Below are 14,511 nucleotides of genomic sequence, written 5' to 3'. Positions count from 1 at the left end.
GTATGACTGTGGATTACATTCCAAATTTGTAATTGTTTATGCTAGAGGCCATGATATATGTCTGGTTCATATGATTCTTACTCCAAAAGACAGCAATTACAATTTCAATATGAAACGAAGAACCATGGTGACAAAAGCTAAAAACAGCCAAAAACTCATGAGAATTTGATTTTTTTTTAAATCTCACAATTTTAGCAAAATCTTGGCAATAAAAAATTAATTAAATATATAAAAAATTTATAAGAAAATATAAATAAAAATATTTAAAAATAAAACCTATATGGTTTTTTCATGATAAATAGTCGATAAAAACATAAATATTGAGTTTAAAATGCGATATTTATGTTTTTGGTGAAAACAACTTGCGAGAAATTGGGCAGAACACCAGGGTCCCCTCTTTAACAGGGGAGCTCCACTTTTTTTTTTTTTAGGAGACAGCCACTACATGTCTCCCTCTAGTTGGGCAGAACACACTTATGAGTGTTCTGTCCCGAACACTGGATCTGCTACCAAGTTGGGACCCCACGCATACAAATGTATCTCAAAACAAACATCCAATTACTTCAAAAAGAAAAAAAAGAAAAGAAAAGAAAAATCTACCAAGCCTATAATTTAGGATCAAACGATGCATGTGAAAGGAAACGTTTTCTCGAAAGTATTAGTTGGAGTATTTATAGAATAAGTGATGAACATAAAACAAAGGCAAGTTATGCATACCTTTCTCTAAAATTATATTCATCCCCACGAGAGTGACAAATATCGTGAGATTTATGAAAAAACTTGCAAAAATATCGTGAGAAATTGCCTGAAAGTTAAAAACGGCAATTTCTCGCGAGATTTTCAAAATATTGCAAGATTTATGAAAAAACGTAAATACCGTGATTTAAACACGATATTTGTATTTTAAATGGCTATTTATTATGAAGAAAACATGTATTTTATTTTTAAATAATTTGTATCAATATTTTCTTGTAAAATATATTTTTTAGATTTTTAAATATATTTTTTATTGCCGACATTTTGCCTAATAATGCGAGATTTATGATTTTTTTTTTAATTTCTCGTGAGTTTTTGAAAAACGAGATTTTGCCGATAAAAATGTTTGTCATTATGATCCCCACATGGAATTCTTTCTCTTCTTCAGTCATAACTTGCCAGAAATCAATGCCTAATTAACGCTGAGGGCAAAGTTGAATGGAACTCCTTGAGTAGGGGTGTTAACGGGTTGGGTTTACTCGGACCTGACCCGAACCAAACCCTATAGGGTCTGGTTATGGTGATAAATAAGAAAACCCGATTAAAACCCAGGTTTGGACCCAAAGGTCTGATTAATACATGGATCTGGGTATAGTTTGTGAAATTTTATACCAGACCTGGACCCGACCTGATTAATTAAGATCCACAATTTTTTAATATAAAAATGTTAAAAAATATTATTTTACCATGTCTGGTTCATGTAGTTCTTATCGAGTCTGGGTATGGTTTCTCTTATAGTGGACCCGATTAGATTGGGGTCTGGACCTGATACCATACCCAAAAATCAGGTCCAAGTTTGGTTCCACCTGGGTCTAAAACTTCAAGGATATGCTTGACCCGGTTTGACTAGAATGGTTCGCAGCCAGCTTATCACAAATTTAGATCAACGAAGGAGAGAACCGGATCGGGTTTTTTACCAAATAGCGATACGCATGTTGGAACTACGCTCACAAACTCAGAATGGGCATCATATTGTTGCTTTGAGTGAGCTTCTATGTAGACAATCCGATGTCCAGATCCGACGGTCTTGATTTGTTATCCCTTTGTAGGCTGTTTTATTTAGTAAGCAACTGATTGATATCCATCGCATAGCTTCCAGGTCCAACTTCCAATTAGGGATGTCAATGGATTGGATTCTGAATCCGAAATCTGATTGGTCCGATTCGGTTAAGAAATCTGAATCCGATTATTAATGGGATTTGGATTTGGTATGATGATTTCATGACCCAATCCTGAATTCTGTTACATGCATTCTTTTCGGATCCAGTATTAGCATTTCCTCATCCCAATTTGATTTTGAGTCCGAGTCCAATTAGCCAATATCTGAATAGTCGGATTTGGTACCCTATTCTGAACCGTCTACATCCCTACTTCCAATAGGTGTGGACTGGACACAGTTTTTAATTGCCGTAGAGCACTGTACCACTGGACCCAATTCTTTTTTTTTCAGAAAAAAAAGAGATCTACCAAAGTCGTCTGGGTCAGATATCCGAGCCAAATCCAGGACGTTATTTTTGGATATGCATCTTAAAGTCTTCTGGCTTATCTGGATAGGATTAATCATACGTATATGATTGGAATTCTTACGTTCTAATTCCTACCAATAATTTCTATCAGATTTGTATCTGGATCCCATTAAAAATTGAAGATTTTGAACTTTTAGTAAAACCCTATTTCCAAAAACCCTTTTTTCACTCCAGTACTTACACATAAAATTTGGATCTGGATTCAATTACTATGCATCATATCTAGTTAAGATTCAACTCGGATCTGAACCAACTTAAAATTTCTATTCGGATTCAGATTTACCATGATCTGGCCAATATCTGACCCTGTTTGCACCCTTTGTTGAACATAGTCCATCCCGCTTCTGATCTAATCCATACCCACATTGAGAAACTAACTACATATGATGTCCAAAACTCTCAAAACACACCCCAAATCAGTTGGATATCCAAACGAATATTGGATCTAGCTTAAATTCAGCACCTGGTTGCATACGGTTTGGATCTGCCGTTAAACCCTATCACCAATGAGCGCCCTACCAACGGTCCCGATCATATCTCACACCAGGTATATGAGCGTAGAGACCATCCAATCATTCCCCACGTCATCCCCCCCCCTCGAAAGAAGCAAAATAAATAAAGAAAGAAATGTGGTGCACGTGTAGATTACGGATCACGTCAAATCCCGCACGAGTGGGAGAATTTCAGCACGAGGCAGAATTTCATAACATAAAAAAAAAGGATAAAGCGAAGCGGAGAATTTTTAGTTCCCATTGAGTAACGATTACGTGGACATGTCTCTCACATATCTTGGCATAGTCTCCGATGTGAATAGGGTTATCAACTGGTCGGATTTGGTTCGGACTCAGGTAGAACCAGACTTTGACCCGATTTTTTTGTATAGTATCAGATCCGGATCCATGTTTAATCGGGTTTACTATAAGAGAAATCATACCCGAACCCGATAAGAACTATATGTAATAGACTTGATAAAATAATATTTTTTATTATTTTTACATTGAAAATTTATGAATTTTAATCTGGTTGGGCCTGGGTATGGTATAAAATTTTGCAAACTATACCAGGATCCATGTATTAATTAGACGTACAGGTCTGAACCCGGGTCTTAATCGGATCTTCTTATTTATCACCGTACCCGGACCCTGTTGGGTTTGGTCCGGGTGAACCGGACCCATTGGACACCCCTACATGTGAACCGCCAGATCCACGGGATCCACCAAGGGAGTCTAGAAGCGTCTTATGCACCGTTGATTTTTAATATCGGACGGTTGTCGGGTTTTTCCGCTTGATTTGACGTGGTAGCCGCACTCACCGAGTCGAGAATCTTGCTGCTTTAATGACGACAACGGGTTGTGGGGGCCGCTCCTATCCGAGAAAAAGGGAGCGGCAGTTGAAAAGCGGCGTCGTTTTTTCGGGTCGGTTCGGTACAAATGGAAACGGAACGGAGTCCAGTTTCCCTGTCGAGATGGAACTCTTCCTTGGCGACGTGGTTCGTTATCTCTTTTTTAATTTGTTTTTTTTTTTTTATCTTTTTCTTCCGATTAAATATATCGCAATATAATTGTTTTTTCCTAGTTCCGTTCGCTCGCTCGTTCGTTCGTTAGAGAGAGAGAGAGAGGCAGTCTAGGGCTTCTTCTCTTATCAGAGATTCTGGTTATCTTCCGGCGCTTGGTTTCCCAGCGATACTCCGTTCCTGGGTTGCGTTCTCCCTGTGAGTTCTTCTTCTTCTTCTTTCGTTTTTCTTATTCTTCGTGGCTTCTTTTTCTCGGTTTCTTTCTGTTAGGATTTTTCTTTCGGTGGTGTAATTGAGTAAGAACGCGGGTTTTCCTTCTGTTCCTCTTTCTTGTTCTTCCGTTTGTTTATTTGTTGGGTTTCTGTTTTTGTTTTGGTTTTTCTTATGTTCTTTGTTTGGTTTTGGTTTTTTTAGTTTGTTGGGGTTTTTCTTTGTATGTGTTCGAGGCGTTGTTTTGTGGGCTGAATTTTTGGTGTTTGGGGATTAGGGTTTTTGGGTATTCGGAATGCGGCAGGAGGAAGGAAGGTGGATGGGTTTACCTTTCTTCTTCTTCTTCTTCTTCTTCTTCTTCTTCTTCTTCTTCTTCTTCTTCTATTAGTGGAGGAAAGTTTTGGTCGGTTCTTAGGGTTTTCTTTGTTCCCTTTGTGATGAAATATAGCTTTAGGGTTCGTCCCTTCTCTCTGTTAGTTATTTTGATTGATGAATTTGTTTGTGGTTACTTTTTTTCTTTTTGCTTATTGGGTTTTGAATCAATGTGTGTTGTTTGGCGTGGCTTTAGGTGTAACCAGGGGGCTTTTTGGTTTCTGAAACTCCGGAGGGGTTGGGTCATTTTCGGGCAGGAATCATCGAGGAATGACCGAAGAGTTTTGAAGCATTGCTGTGGACTGGGAACTGTCCCGGGGAACTTGATTTTTTTGGGGTTTTCTTGATTGTATGAATAACGTTTGGCTTCAACTTCGCTTTAGATGTTATATAGGATTTGAGTCATCTGCTGGTTTCGAGCGGAAATTTTAGGACAACGGAATAGTTCTATGAACTATTGAGATTTTGCGGTTCATTTGGAGATGAATTGGTTTTCTTAGTCCGGATTCCGGAAGTAATTCGATGTGATTTAGATGAAGTTGTAGGGAAGAAACCATTGTGCGGTCTTGCCAGCTTCTTCAGCTCGAGTTTTTTCAGTTGTCTGACTGGATTAGCGGCTGCTTCTTGGGTGCATTGTTCAGTTCCTCTCATTGATTGAGTTACAGATGTTTTGAGTGTGTGTCTTGGTTCGATTAACCAGTTCCAAATGCGGATAGGGTATCATGTCTTCTAACTACAATGGATGGGAGTGAACCTAAGTTTCTTCCGGAGTGGCTTAAGGGAACTGGTGGCACAAGCAGGAATAGCTCATCATCTCATTGTGGTCTTTTTGCTTCTCGAACCAACAGAGGTAAGACTGATATGCAAGTAATTTCCACTTTTAGTCTCTATTGCGATGTCAGAAATGTGGCATCGCATTTTGTATGTAATGTGTCTCATGGAGATTTTCTGATGTTTCTACTTTTTATTTTGCTCCACCATATAACTTTTTAAGTTTGGTTGTTGCATTATTTTTCGGCTAAGATTATTTTCATTTGTTACCATCCATCAATTTTTTGGAGTTGTGGTCCTGTGGCGTCATGATGTAGTATTACATGTCATTGAGATTTTCAGTCCATAGTGCTTTTCTTTTTTGTTTTAAGATTGATTCCACATTATTCCTTGTTGCAGAGGTTGGTGGTGGTTTATCTCTGTGCCGTAATAGATATGGCCAATCACAGACTACTTTTTTAAACACTTCAGCTCATGATTTTCTGAAGAAGCCAACTGAGATGCTGTTTGCAAACACATCTTGTAGGGGTAGTCTTAGTAATGCTGGAAACCACCATGGTCTTTGTGAACAGGATGGATTTTCTAATTCACAAGACTATGGTAGCTTTCACCGAAGCTCTTCAGCACTTTACCAGGAGCCGAAACATGGGAGTGATCTGAATGCACTTCACCAGGATAGAATGCCAGGTGCTCAGATGAATCTTAATTCTCGTCATCATAAGACCCACAGTGATATTTCTCGCAGATTATCTGCTTCCCCCCTTGGAAATAGGACTCAAAGCAATTCATTTTTAAGGCGTTCGAGATCTTTTGCCTCAGAATCTGGATCAGAGAATGGCTCTGAAAAGCCTCGGACTGACAACAGGAACTCTGGTGCTAATCATACTAATCACAGTGTTTTGCCGAACAAAATGCAAAGGGCTTCATTTGATAAAGATTTTCCTTTGTTGGGAGCTGATGTGCAAAATAGAACTGTTGATTTGAGTCCAAGAGGTAGCCATTTGTGCGCCACGTCAAAGCTATGTTCAGGGAATGGTATTTCTGGCACACAAGACAGCATCATGCCATCTCCATGTTCTTATTCCCAATGTGATGGATCTTCTAGCATAAGGTATGATTGGAAATCCGCTTTGGCAGAACCTCCATCTTTTGCCTCAGTTGCTCCATCACAAACCCACTTCAATTGTAATGGTTCTACACAAAATGCTTCCTCTGATATGCTTGGGGTTTTGACCCAGAAGACTGGTCGGGAGGGGAGTCCTCAGGTTAGGATTGTGCCCAACTAAGAAGACTATTACATCTTCATTTTCCATTTCTTTAATTGTTTTTTCATAAGCATGTATTCTTTCTGTGCAGTCACAAGCTGAAGAAATGGCTCTGAAGCAGTCTAGACAGCTAATTCCAGCAACTCCTTCAATGCCTAAAGGACTGGTACGAAATTATGTTTCTCAATATCTTTGTCTTAGAGTGCAACGTTACTTATTTCTTGCCATATGTATTTGCTTTCAATCCCATCTTCTCATTTGCGCGCACACACACACACACACTGAATGCATGCAAATAGGGCAAGTCCTTTACCAATATAACATTTTGATGCACTTTCCATGAATACCAGGTTCTCTACTTTGGGCAGCAGCTAGTGACCATTATTCCTAGTGCTCCTGGACCTTTTTAGTTCAAATGATTCTACCCTAGCATATAGTCTTAGGGCCTTGGTACCCATTACCTGCAATGATTCAACCCTTGACTGTGGTCAGAACTTTCATCAAGTTTCACACCTACCATAAGCCCACATGCATTTTCTGTCTTAGCAGCCATAGTTGAAAAGATAAGATAAAATCATAAGCAAATCAAAAGGCTACCTAAAGATGAGCAGTACTGCGGCTACTGCCTACTTTGCAGCTTTCCCATCTGAAGCCTTCTACTTAAATGATCACCCCTAACTTGAGAAATCAATATGGATGATTTTTTTGTCACTTCCTGGATGCTTTCATTGTTCAGTTAAATGGTCCAAATTTTGAATAGAAAAATGTTTGGGAAATTGAAAAAAGGAATTTAGAAATGTATTGCATAAGGAAATATGTAAAATGGTAAGAATGAATCATTGTACAGCTTAATAAGAGTTTGGTAAAACCTGTCTGATCATGTGGCAATGGATGTTGCATAATTTGTTGCAATGCAAAATCTAGATATTTAATTGATTATTTTTTTTTATGTATGCTTACTGAGTACAAAGCCTAACAAATGGCTCTGTGTTGCCAAACCACAAACCATGGCTTGACTACTGGGTGCCCAACTTGTTATTTTACTGGTTGTATTTCTTGGGAAAGTTTCTTTATAAGGGAAAAGGAAGAAAGTCTAAGAGGGTGAAGGGAACACGACTTTTTAATTTTTCAATAATGAAGGCAAAAGACAGTAAATAGAATGTGAAATACAAAAAAAGTATACTATATAGGAAGCATTGAAAAGATGGAACTTGACATTTAGGTGCTGTCTGGGTCAGTTTGTCAGATTCTTCTCATTGGATATACTTGTGTCCTGTGATTGCATTTGTTTTTGTTTTGACCTATTGTATGCAATGATGGAGATGGAGTACTTGGGATCAGCAGAATTCTCAAATTATGGACCCAACTGATGTCACACCACTGTACTCCATCTGAACTACTATTATGGAATAGGATAAATTAAATAAAGATCAGTAGAGAAAGGTGATGATAAATGACTAAACATAACAAAAGATAAAAATATTAATTGCTGATTGTGTCACATGTAAGACAATATGCAAATTTGGATGCACCTCTCCTCTTTTTGTCAGCAATATGACTCAAGGATTTATTTTCTTCTCTCACCATAATCACCACCTCCCTTGCCTAACACATTTAAGAAAGCAAACCTATTCACATAATACTGTTATTTCTCTTAGTGTTGTCATTCCTTTTTTGTCTCATGATCCGTTGTTGCCCTTTTTTACTTTCTGTCCACATTTTCCCATGGCATGGCCAGGACAATCAGTAAATCCACCAGTGGGAAAATAGTCGAGATGACACTCTCCATGTTGGTCGATGCTGTCTGATTTATTCCTGACCATTGTTGGCCATATGTTCTCTGGATAGAGGTCGGCTGATTGTAGGTCACATACGAGGACAGAGGATAAAGGGGATGTGGTAGGGTCGACCTCTAAAAGGTGTTTACCTCTTGAAAAAATGAGGCCCCCCCTCAATCCTGGGTTTTGGTTTTGGGAGAAGGTAGAGTTGGTTTCCACAACACCTGCAAACACTTGAAGTGCCATCCATATGCCCTCTTAAAGGTGTCCACTCAAAATTGATCTGAGAGTAAGCTTGGACTTTGGTGTTGTTATAACCGTTGTGAACAGGAAATGTAACAACATGGCAAAAGAACAAGTGCATTAAGGGGATCTAAAAGTAGCTCCAATAAAAGTGCCTGACATTCATAAATTTTTTGTTGGTTTGAGGATGACAATGCTTTAGCAGGCATAGTAGAATGAAAAATGTTTTTTAGAAGTGTTTATGCTTCCTTCTGCCTTGAACCAATACCCACCATAAAGCAGAAGTGATAGTGTGTGGAATTTGGTCACAAGATATGCAGATTTATCTGTCATAATCTCACGGGAAGAAACATTTGTTTTATTCATAGTTTTAAAACCCAGTGACTCATGATTTGACTCATCATGGGTTGACCCATGACTCGGCCAGGTCATGTAAACTTAATATTTATATAAAAAATGTAAAATATATGTATATAATATGTAAGTTTTTTAGTATACTTGTATATTATATATAATATGTATTATATGATATTTTTATAATATATTTATTATACAATTTTATTAATATATGTATAACCATCCTTTTATATATAATTTACATAATATGTATATTATATTTTACATAGCTAATATGTGTGCCTATGTTAATCTTCCTTAAATGACTTGCTGACTTGTTAATCTTTCAGACATGCCAGAGTGCAAAGCTTGGCACTTGGTTTGTTAATTTGTGCTTCGAGTTTGATTTCAATTTTCCTATTTTCTTATCAAGATGGTCTTTCAGTTGATTTCTTCGGAAAATTCCTGGTCTGTCCTAAAATATAGGGTTATAATTTCTTTTTTTTTTGTGCTTGTGTTTATCTTCATGTTCTTTGTGTTTTGTTTTCTTCATGTATATTATCTTGTCCGTGGTTTGCTTTCTTTTCCTTTGTCACCTTTATGTTATTTTCCACTTGTTTTTCTGCAAATATGGTTCATTTGGGTGACAGACACAATTCAGGGTTTATTTCTTAACTAACAGGTATTTGATGAACTTGTTTCATGTCTAACAATTATACAACCTGCAATATGGCTAGAAGCGCACATGTAATACACAATCCATTTGGACGTAGGCATACATGTGCACATGCATGTAAAACACAACCCATTTGTGGTGCACGTGCATGATCCATCTTGTCTTTTGAAAAGCTAATGTCAGTCATACCTCATATCCTGGAAACATTACAAGGAAAACATTGAATGTAAGCAAATAATTTTCCCTTCATAAATGTAGCATCTTCCAATTGAAAGTATGAGCCAATTAGAATGGAACATCACTCACATGGTAGCATGGATGATGGATGTATCATACTGTGGTCACTCATCCTTCTCCAAGATGCAGAGACACAAGTTGGATATAACTTTGATCTCTGATGCTGTCTCTACATTTTCGTTCTTACTGTTCATTTTCAGTTTTGAAAATGTTGTGCTGGTTTTTTGGGAAAACTAGGTTGAATGTGTGTGGCAACCTTGTGGAAACTTTTTCCAACAGCTAAGGGGATGTGTTTTTTTCTTTGGGAAGAAACTAGTCTTTGATTTGGACATCTCCTTATGGTCCATGTCCCTGTTTCGGTGTCTGTGGTGTAAAATTCCACCCCGCTAACCCCTCCTCTCCTACCCATAGGGATAGTTTCACATAGGCTTCAGCCTTGTGGCAAGGGACATGCCCCTCGATGTGGTGCTTCTTTCGAGTTAACTAATAACAACCTATGTTCCAATGCAATTTTATTTATTAACCAAGATAAACTAAGCATGGATTCTGTTCACTTGTTATGCTAAGGGGTCACATGTATGACAGGATTGCTAATCTACATCCATTTGTTGCCACCTATATTTAAGATCTTTAATTGTGTCAATTCTTTCAAGTTTTCTTACTTCTTTGGGTCTGAATAAGTACATAAGATTGTGGTTTGCTTTCTTCTTCAAAAAAAGAAAAAAAAATGTTGTTTACTTTTCTCATGCAACTTTTCATCGTATAATTCATAACTGAATTTGAGTAATGCGTAAGATTATTTATATTTATTTTTTTCATGAAACTATTCATCATCTAATTCAATAGTCATCGGTGTTGCATGATATACGTTTATGCATCTATGGAGCTGCATATATTAGTGGCTAGGTGAACATGTGATTGTGGTTGCATGATATATGCTTATGGTATCTGTGACTTACAAAGATTAAGCTATTAAATTGCAAAACTGCTGTGGTCTCATCAGAAAATAAGAGAAACATTTACATACAATTATTTTGATCAATTGATTTGTTTCACATCTGGAAGTTTTGCACTGCTGCTTGATTAATGTGCAAGTTTTGAGTTATGATTCTTATGAACTATTATAGTATCCTTCATCGGCTTTCTTCTGAATATAGTGCATCATTTTGTGTCGATATCTGCCATATCCTTGTTCATGTGTGTCATGCGCTATAGATTTGCTAAGTTTATCTACCTTAATGTTTAACGTGGATTTTGCAGCATGGACTTGGCTTTTCTGATCGAGCAAAAGGGAAACCATCATTGCTTGTGAATACAATGAATGCTACTCAAGCTACAAAGCCTTGCCACTCGAATGTGCTAAATTCTGCTAAATCAACCCAGGGAGGAGGAAAATTACTCGTTCTTAAGACAGCCAATGATCTTCCTGTTGCTACAGATAGACCACTAAATACTGACAAACTGAAAACTCTAAGTGGTTTCAAATCCAGCAACATTGGTATGGCTGATAAGCATATTGATACTGCAAGTGCTAGTAGGGAATCTATGCAGCAAACTTCTGGAATAGCAATGAATCCCTTCTCATCTTCAACATTAGAAGCAGCTGGACGTAAGGATTCTCTCCATTTATGTGCTGAACAAAATAGACCGACCAGGCAAATTATAAAAGAAAGAAATGATTTTTTCCATTCACTTAGACAAAAAGGGGCAATTGGGAATACATCTCTGAACAGTTCTGTGCCTGTTTCTGAGACCCCTTCAACAAAGCTGGATGAATGTGATGACAATTCAACTATTCAATGCGAGAAGGATGAAGCTTTAGATGATATAGTGCTTCCGGGAACTGTAAATAGTGACGATAACAACGTAGGTTTTAACAGTATTGTGGTGGAGACAAGTGCTTCTGCTGTCAGTAGCGGATGTGAAAGAGAGCCGTTTTGTGTGAAAGTTAGCTCAGAGGAGGAAGAGGACAAAGTAGGTTTTAACAGTATTTTAGTGGAGACTAGTGCTTCTGCCGTCAGTAGCAGATGTGAGAGTGAGCCGTTTTGTGTGAAGGTGAGCTCAGAGGAGGAAGAGGACAAGGTAGGTTTTAACAGTACTGTAGTGGACACAAGTGCCTCTGCAGTCAGTAGCAGATGCGAGAGTGAACCGTTTTTTGTGAAAGTGAGCTCAGAAGAGGAAGAGGACAACGTAGGTTTTAACAGTATTGCAGTGGAGACAAGTGCTTCTACAGTCGGTAGCAGATGTGAGAGTGCACCTGTTCGTGTGAAGGTGGGCTCAGAAGAGGAAGAGGCTGCATTTTTACGTCGTTTGGGTTGGGATGAAGGTGCTGGAGGTGATGAAGCTTTGACAGAGGAGGAAATAAATGACTTCATTCTACAGGTGAGCAATTTCAATCTTCTTAAATGGATGACAAACATGCTTTACATTTGCGAGTGAATTTGCATCCCCTTCTGCAGTTTACTGCCTGTTCAAACTTTTGAAGATGCATGCTATTGTTTGCTTGGGAAAATGACAGGCTATAATAGACTCAAGCTAACCAATTTGATCTGTTGTTGAACTTATTGATGCTGCGTAGTGTGCATGAATTTAAACCATGCTATCTTGAATGTTTTGTACCTAGTTTATAGGACCTACAGAATTAAGCAATAGTAGTCTCTAGGTTCCTTGTAATGGTTCTAAATCACTCATTATTTGTTGTGTGATATTCTTGATTATTGTATTTTTCTACATAGGTTTCCTATTTTGCTTATCTATTTATTTTGTGCATTAATTCACTTTTTTCCTTTTACCAGCACATGAAGGCAGTGCTTTCAAAGAATCTGCTCCGAGGCAAGAGCGCATGGAGGTTGAGTGCACTTAAGATGCACGAGTTGCATGTAGGCAATGTGGGTAGTGTCTCTTCAGACTGACAAAAAACAAGTTGGAATTTTGGTACACCTCCACAGCTGATGTTTGCTGGAGTTAGAAAGGGATTGTGGGTGGAGAGAACATTCTCATGACTTGCAAGTAAATTGAAATTTGAACTTTGTTCTCCATCTTCTATTTTCCCCCCACCTTAAAACTCTGGGATCTAGCTTGCAGGACTCTCATTTTTTTAAGCCCATTTTTATATTTATTTTCTGTGTTATTGATTCTTTGATTTTTCCGTTGCTTCTTTCACATCATACCTTGATTTGTATTTACGAAGTAGCAACAAAGGGAATGAAAGTGTGGATAGTTATTCATGGCATGCGCCCAGTCTTTGCTTGCTTTGCTTTTGATCTTATTCGACCTGTACTGCTTGGAAAGGAATGCGTGTATATGTGCGTGTTGAGAGAGAGAGAGAGAGAGAGAGAGAGAGAGAGAGAGAGAGAGAGAGAGAGAGAGAGACTTCAGGAATGTAAGGTTGGTGGACTCAATGGACATTTAAGTGGTCCCACCTACCAAGGTTTTATGCATTTTAATGATATCTTGAATTCACTCGTGATTGGTGATACTGCAATGGCCTCTCACGGAGAATTCATGTGCAGTTCACCAAAGAGTTGGTAATGTGTAGTTTTCCTACGTGCCTTTTGCTTTGCTACCTGTTCATTTTTATGCCAGATCCCTTCCACATACCAACACCACTTGGCAGGATCCAATCCCAAGGAACCCTCTTAAAACTTCTCTCATTCTACGAAATTGTGCACTTGTGGGGAGGGTAAGCGGGTTCCATGATGTGGACAAAGATTGTCTTTTTTTTTTATTCCCTTATGTACCCAAATAAGCTCACTGCTGTGAACCAAACTGCGTTAAATCATGAGTGGCTTAGTTCATTTACCAGGCTTACCAAAGAGCCCGTCACTCGATTGATTTCACATGGAGGGAAGAGCCATTGTGGTGTAAAAGCAGCTCTCTCGTGAAATTGTTTCATTTGTTGACTTAATACATGAGTTATTGATAAGAAGTACTATTAATATCAAGTGAATATTATTTTACCGTGGAATTTTTTAAACTGAAGTCCTCTTTGGCTAGTTTTAGAAAACCCAATGCGCCTTTTGATCCCAATGCGCCTTTTGATAAAGTACTTATCCTGTTTTTCTGGTTGGATGTTGAATTTGGACTCAGATCAGATATGGGTGTAGGCCCAGGGTCACAGGCAAGCCAGATCTTAAACGAACTTGGACACATTTTAAAGCTTGGATGGGTAGGGCTTAGGCCCAATCCGATGGCTTATCAGGTTGCTCAAATGTGATCGGACAGATTGGCAGCGTTGGGTCCGACCCGATCCAATGTCCCCCTCTGTTGGTTATACAGAAAAGTACCATGAGAGATGGGTTCTTAAGATGGCTCATTTTAGGCCCATAAGAGCATTTCATACCTGGCTGGATGGGTTGGCTTAAGGCGTACTTCAAACTGAAGGATGTAAAGAGTTTGATACCCAGAGTGTGCTTCCTTTGCTGCTTATGTAGGGATGTCCTTTCATCTTGTTGCTATTTATGTAGGGATGCAAATGGATCAGACCCAGAACAGGGGAGTTGGATCTGGAACAACAAAGAAAAATTGCAAAACCTCCATCCTCAGTCCAACCTATTTGCATCCCTATAATTCTTTTCTTTTTGATAGGCAAGCTGAGGTTAAGCAGACCCCAACCAGTTATACAACCATACTATTGGGATTTCAACTTGCAACCTCCCAAGGATCATTAAAAACAAAAGATCATCCCAACACAAGGTGACATGCACTAATCGCTCCTACCAGATAAGCGGAGCCTCCGTTGGTCTTTGCATCCATATATTCATGAGTCGCCCCTACCAGATGGGTGCACCAAAAAAGTGATGATGTTGGTTAAGAGTAAGATTTGAGC

General features: G+C 38.5%; 1 protein-coding gene across 1 annotated transcript; it reads left to right on the top strand.

The window, feature by feature from the left end:
• Window positions 1-4,612: 4,612 nt before the first annotated feature.
• On the top strand, window positions 4,613-12,915 carry LOC149811588 (uncharacterized). The gene is made up of 5 exons (XM_089993291.1): window positions 4,613-5,227; window positions 5,548-6,413; window positions 6,505-6,579; window positions 10,944-12,065; window positions 12,479-12,915. Exons 1-5 carry the CDS (start codon window positions 5,116-5,118, stop codon window positions 12,593-12,595), a joined length of 2,292 nt encoding a protein of 763 aa, XP_089849417.1. The 5' UTR covers window positions 4,613-5,115; the 3' UTR covers window positions 12,596-12,915.
• Window positions 12,916-14,511: the final 1,596 nt, after the last annotated feature.

This window comes from Nuphar pumila, chromosome 17, assembly GCF_984573655.1.
Source record: "Nuphar pumila chromosome 17, dmNupPumi1.hap1.1, whole genome shotgun sequence".
Taxonomy (NCBI): domain Eukaryota; kingdom Viridiplantae; phylum Streptophyta; class Magnoliopsida; order Nymphaeales; family Nymphaeaceae; genus Nuphar; species Nuphar pumila.
The sequence above is the reverse complement of the archived record's forward strand: the minus strand, read 5'-3'. Positions and strand labels throughout refer to the sequence as shown.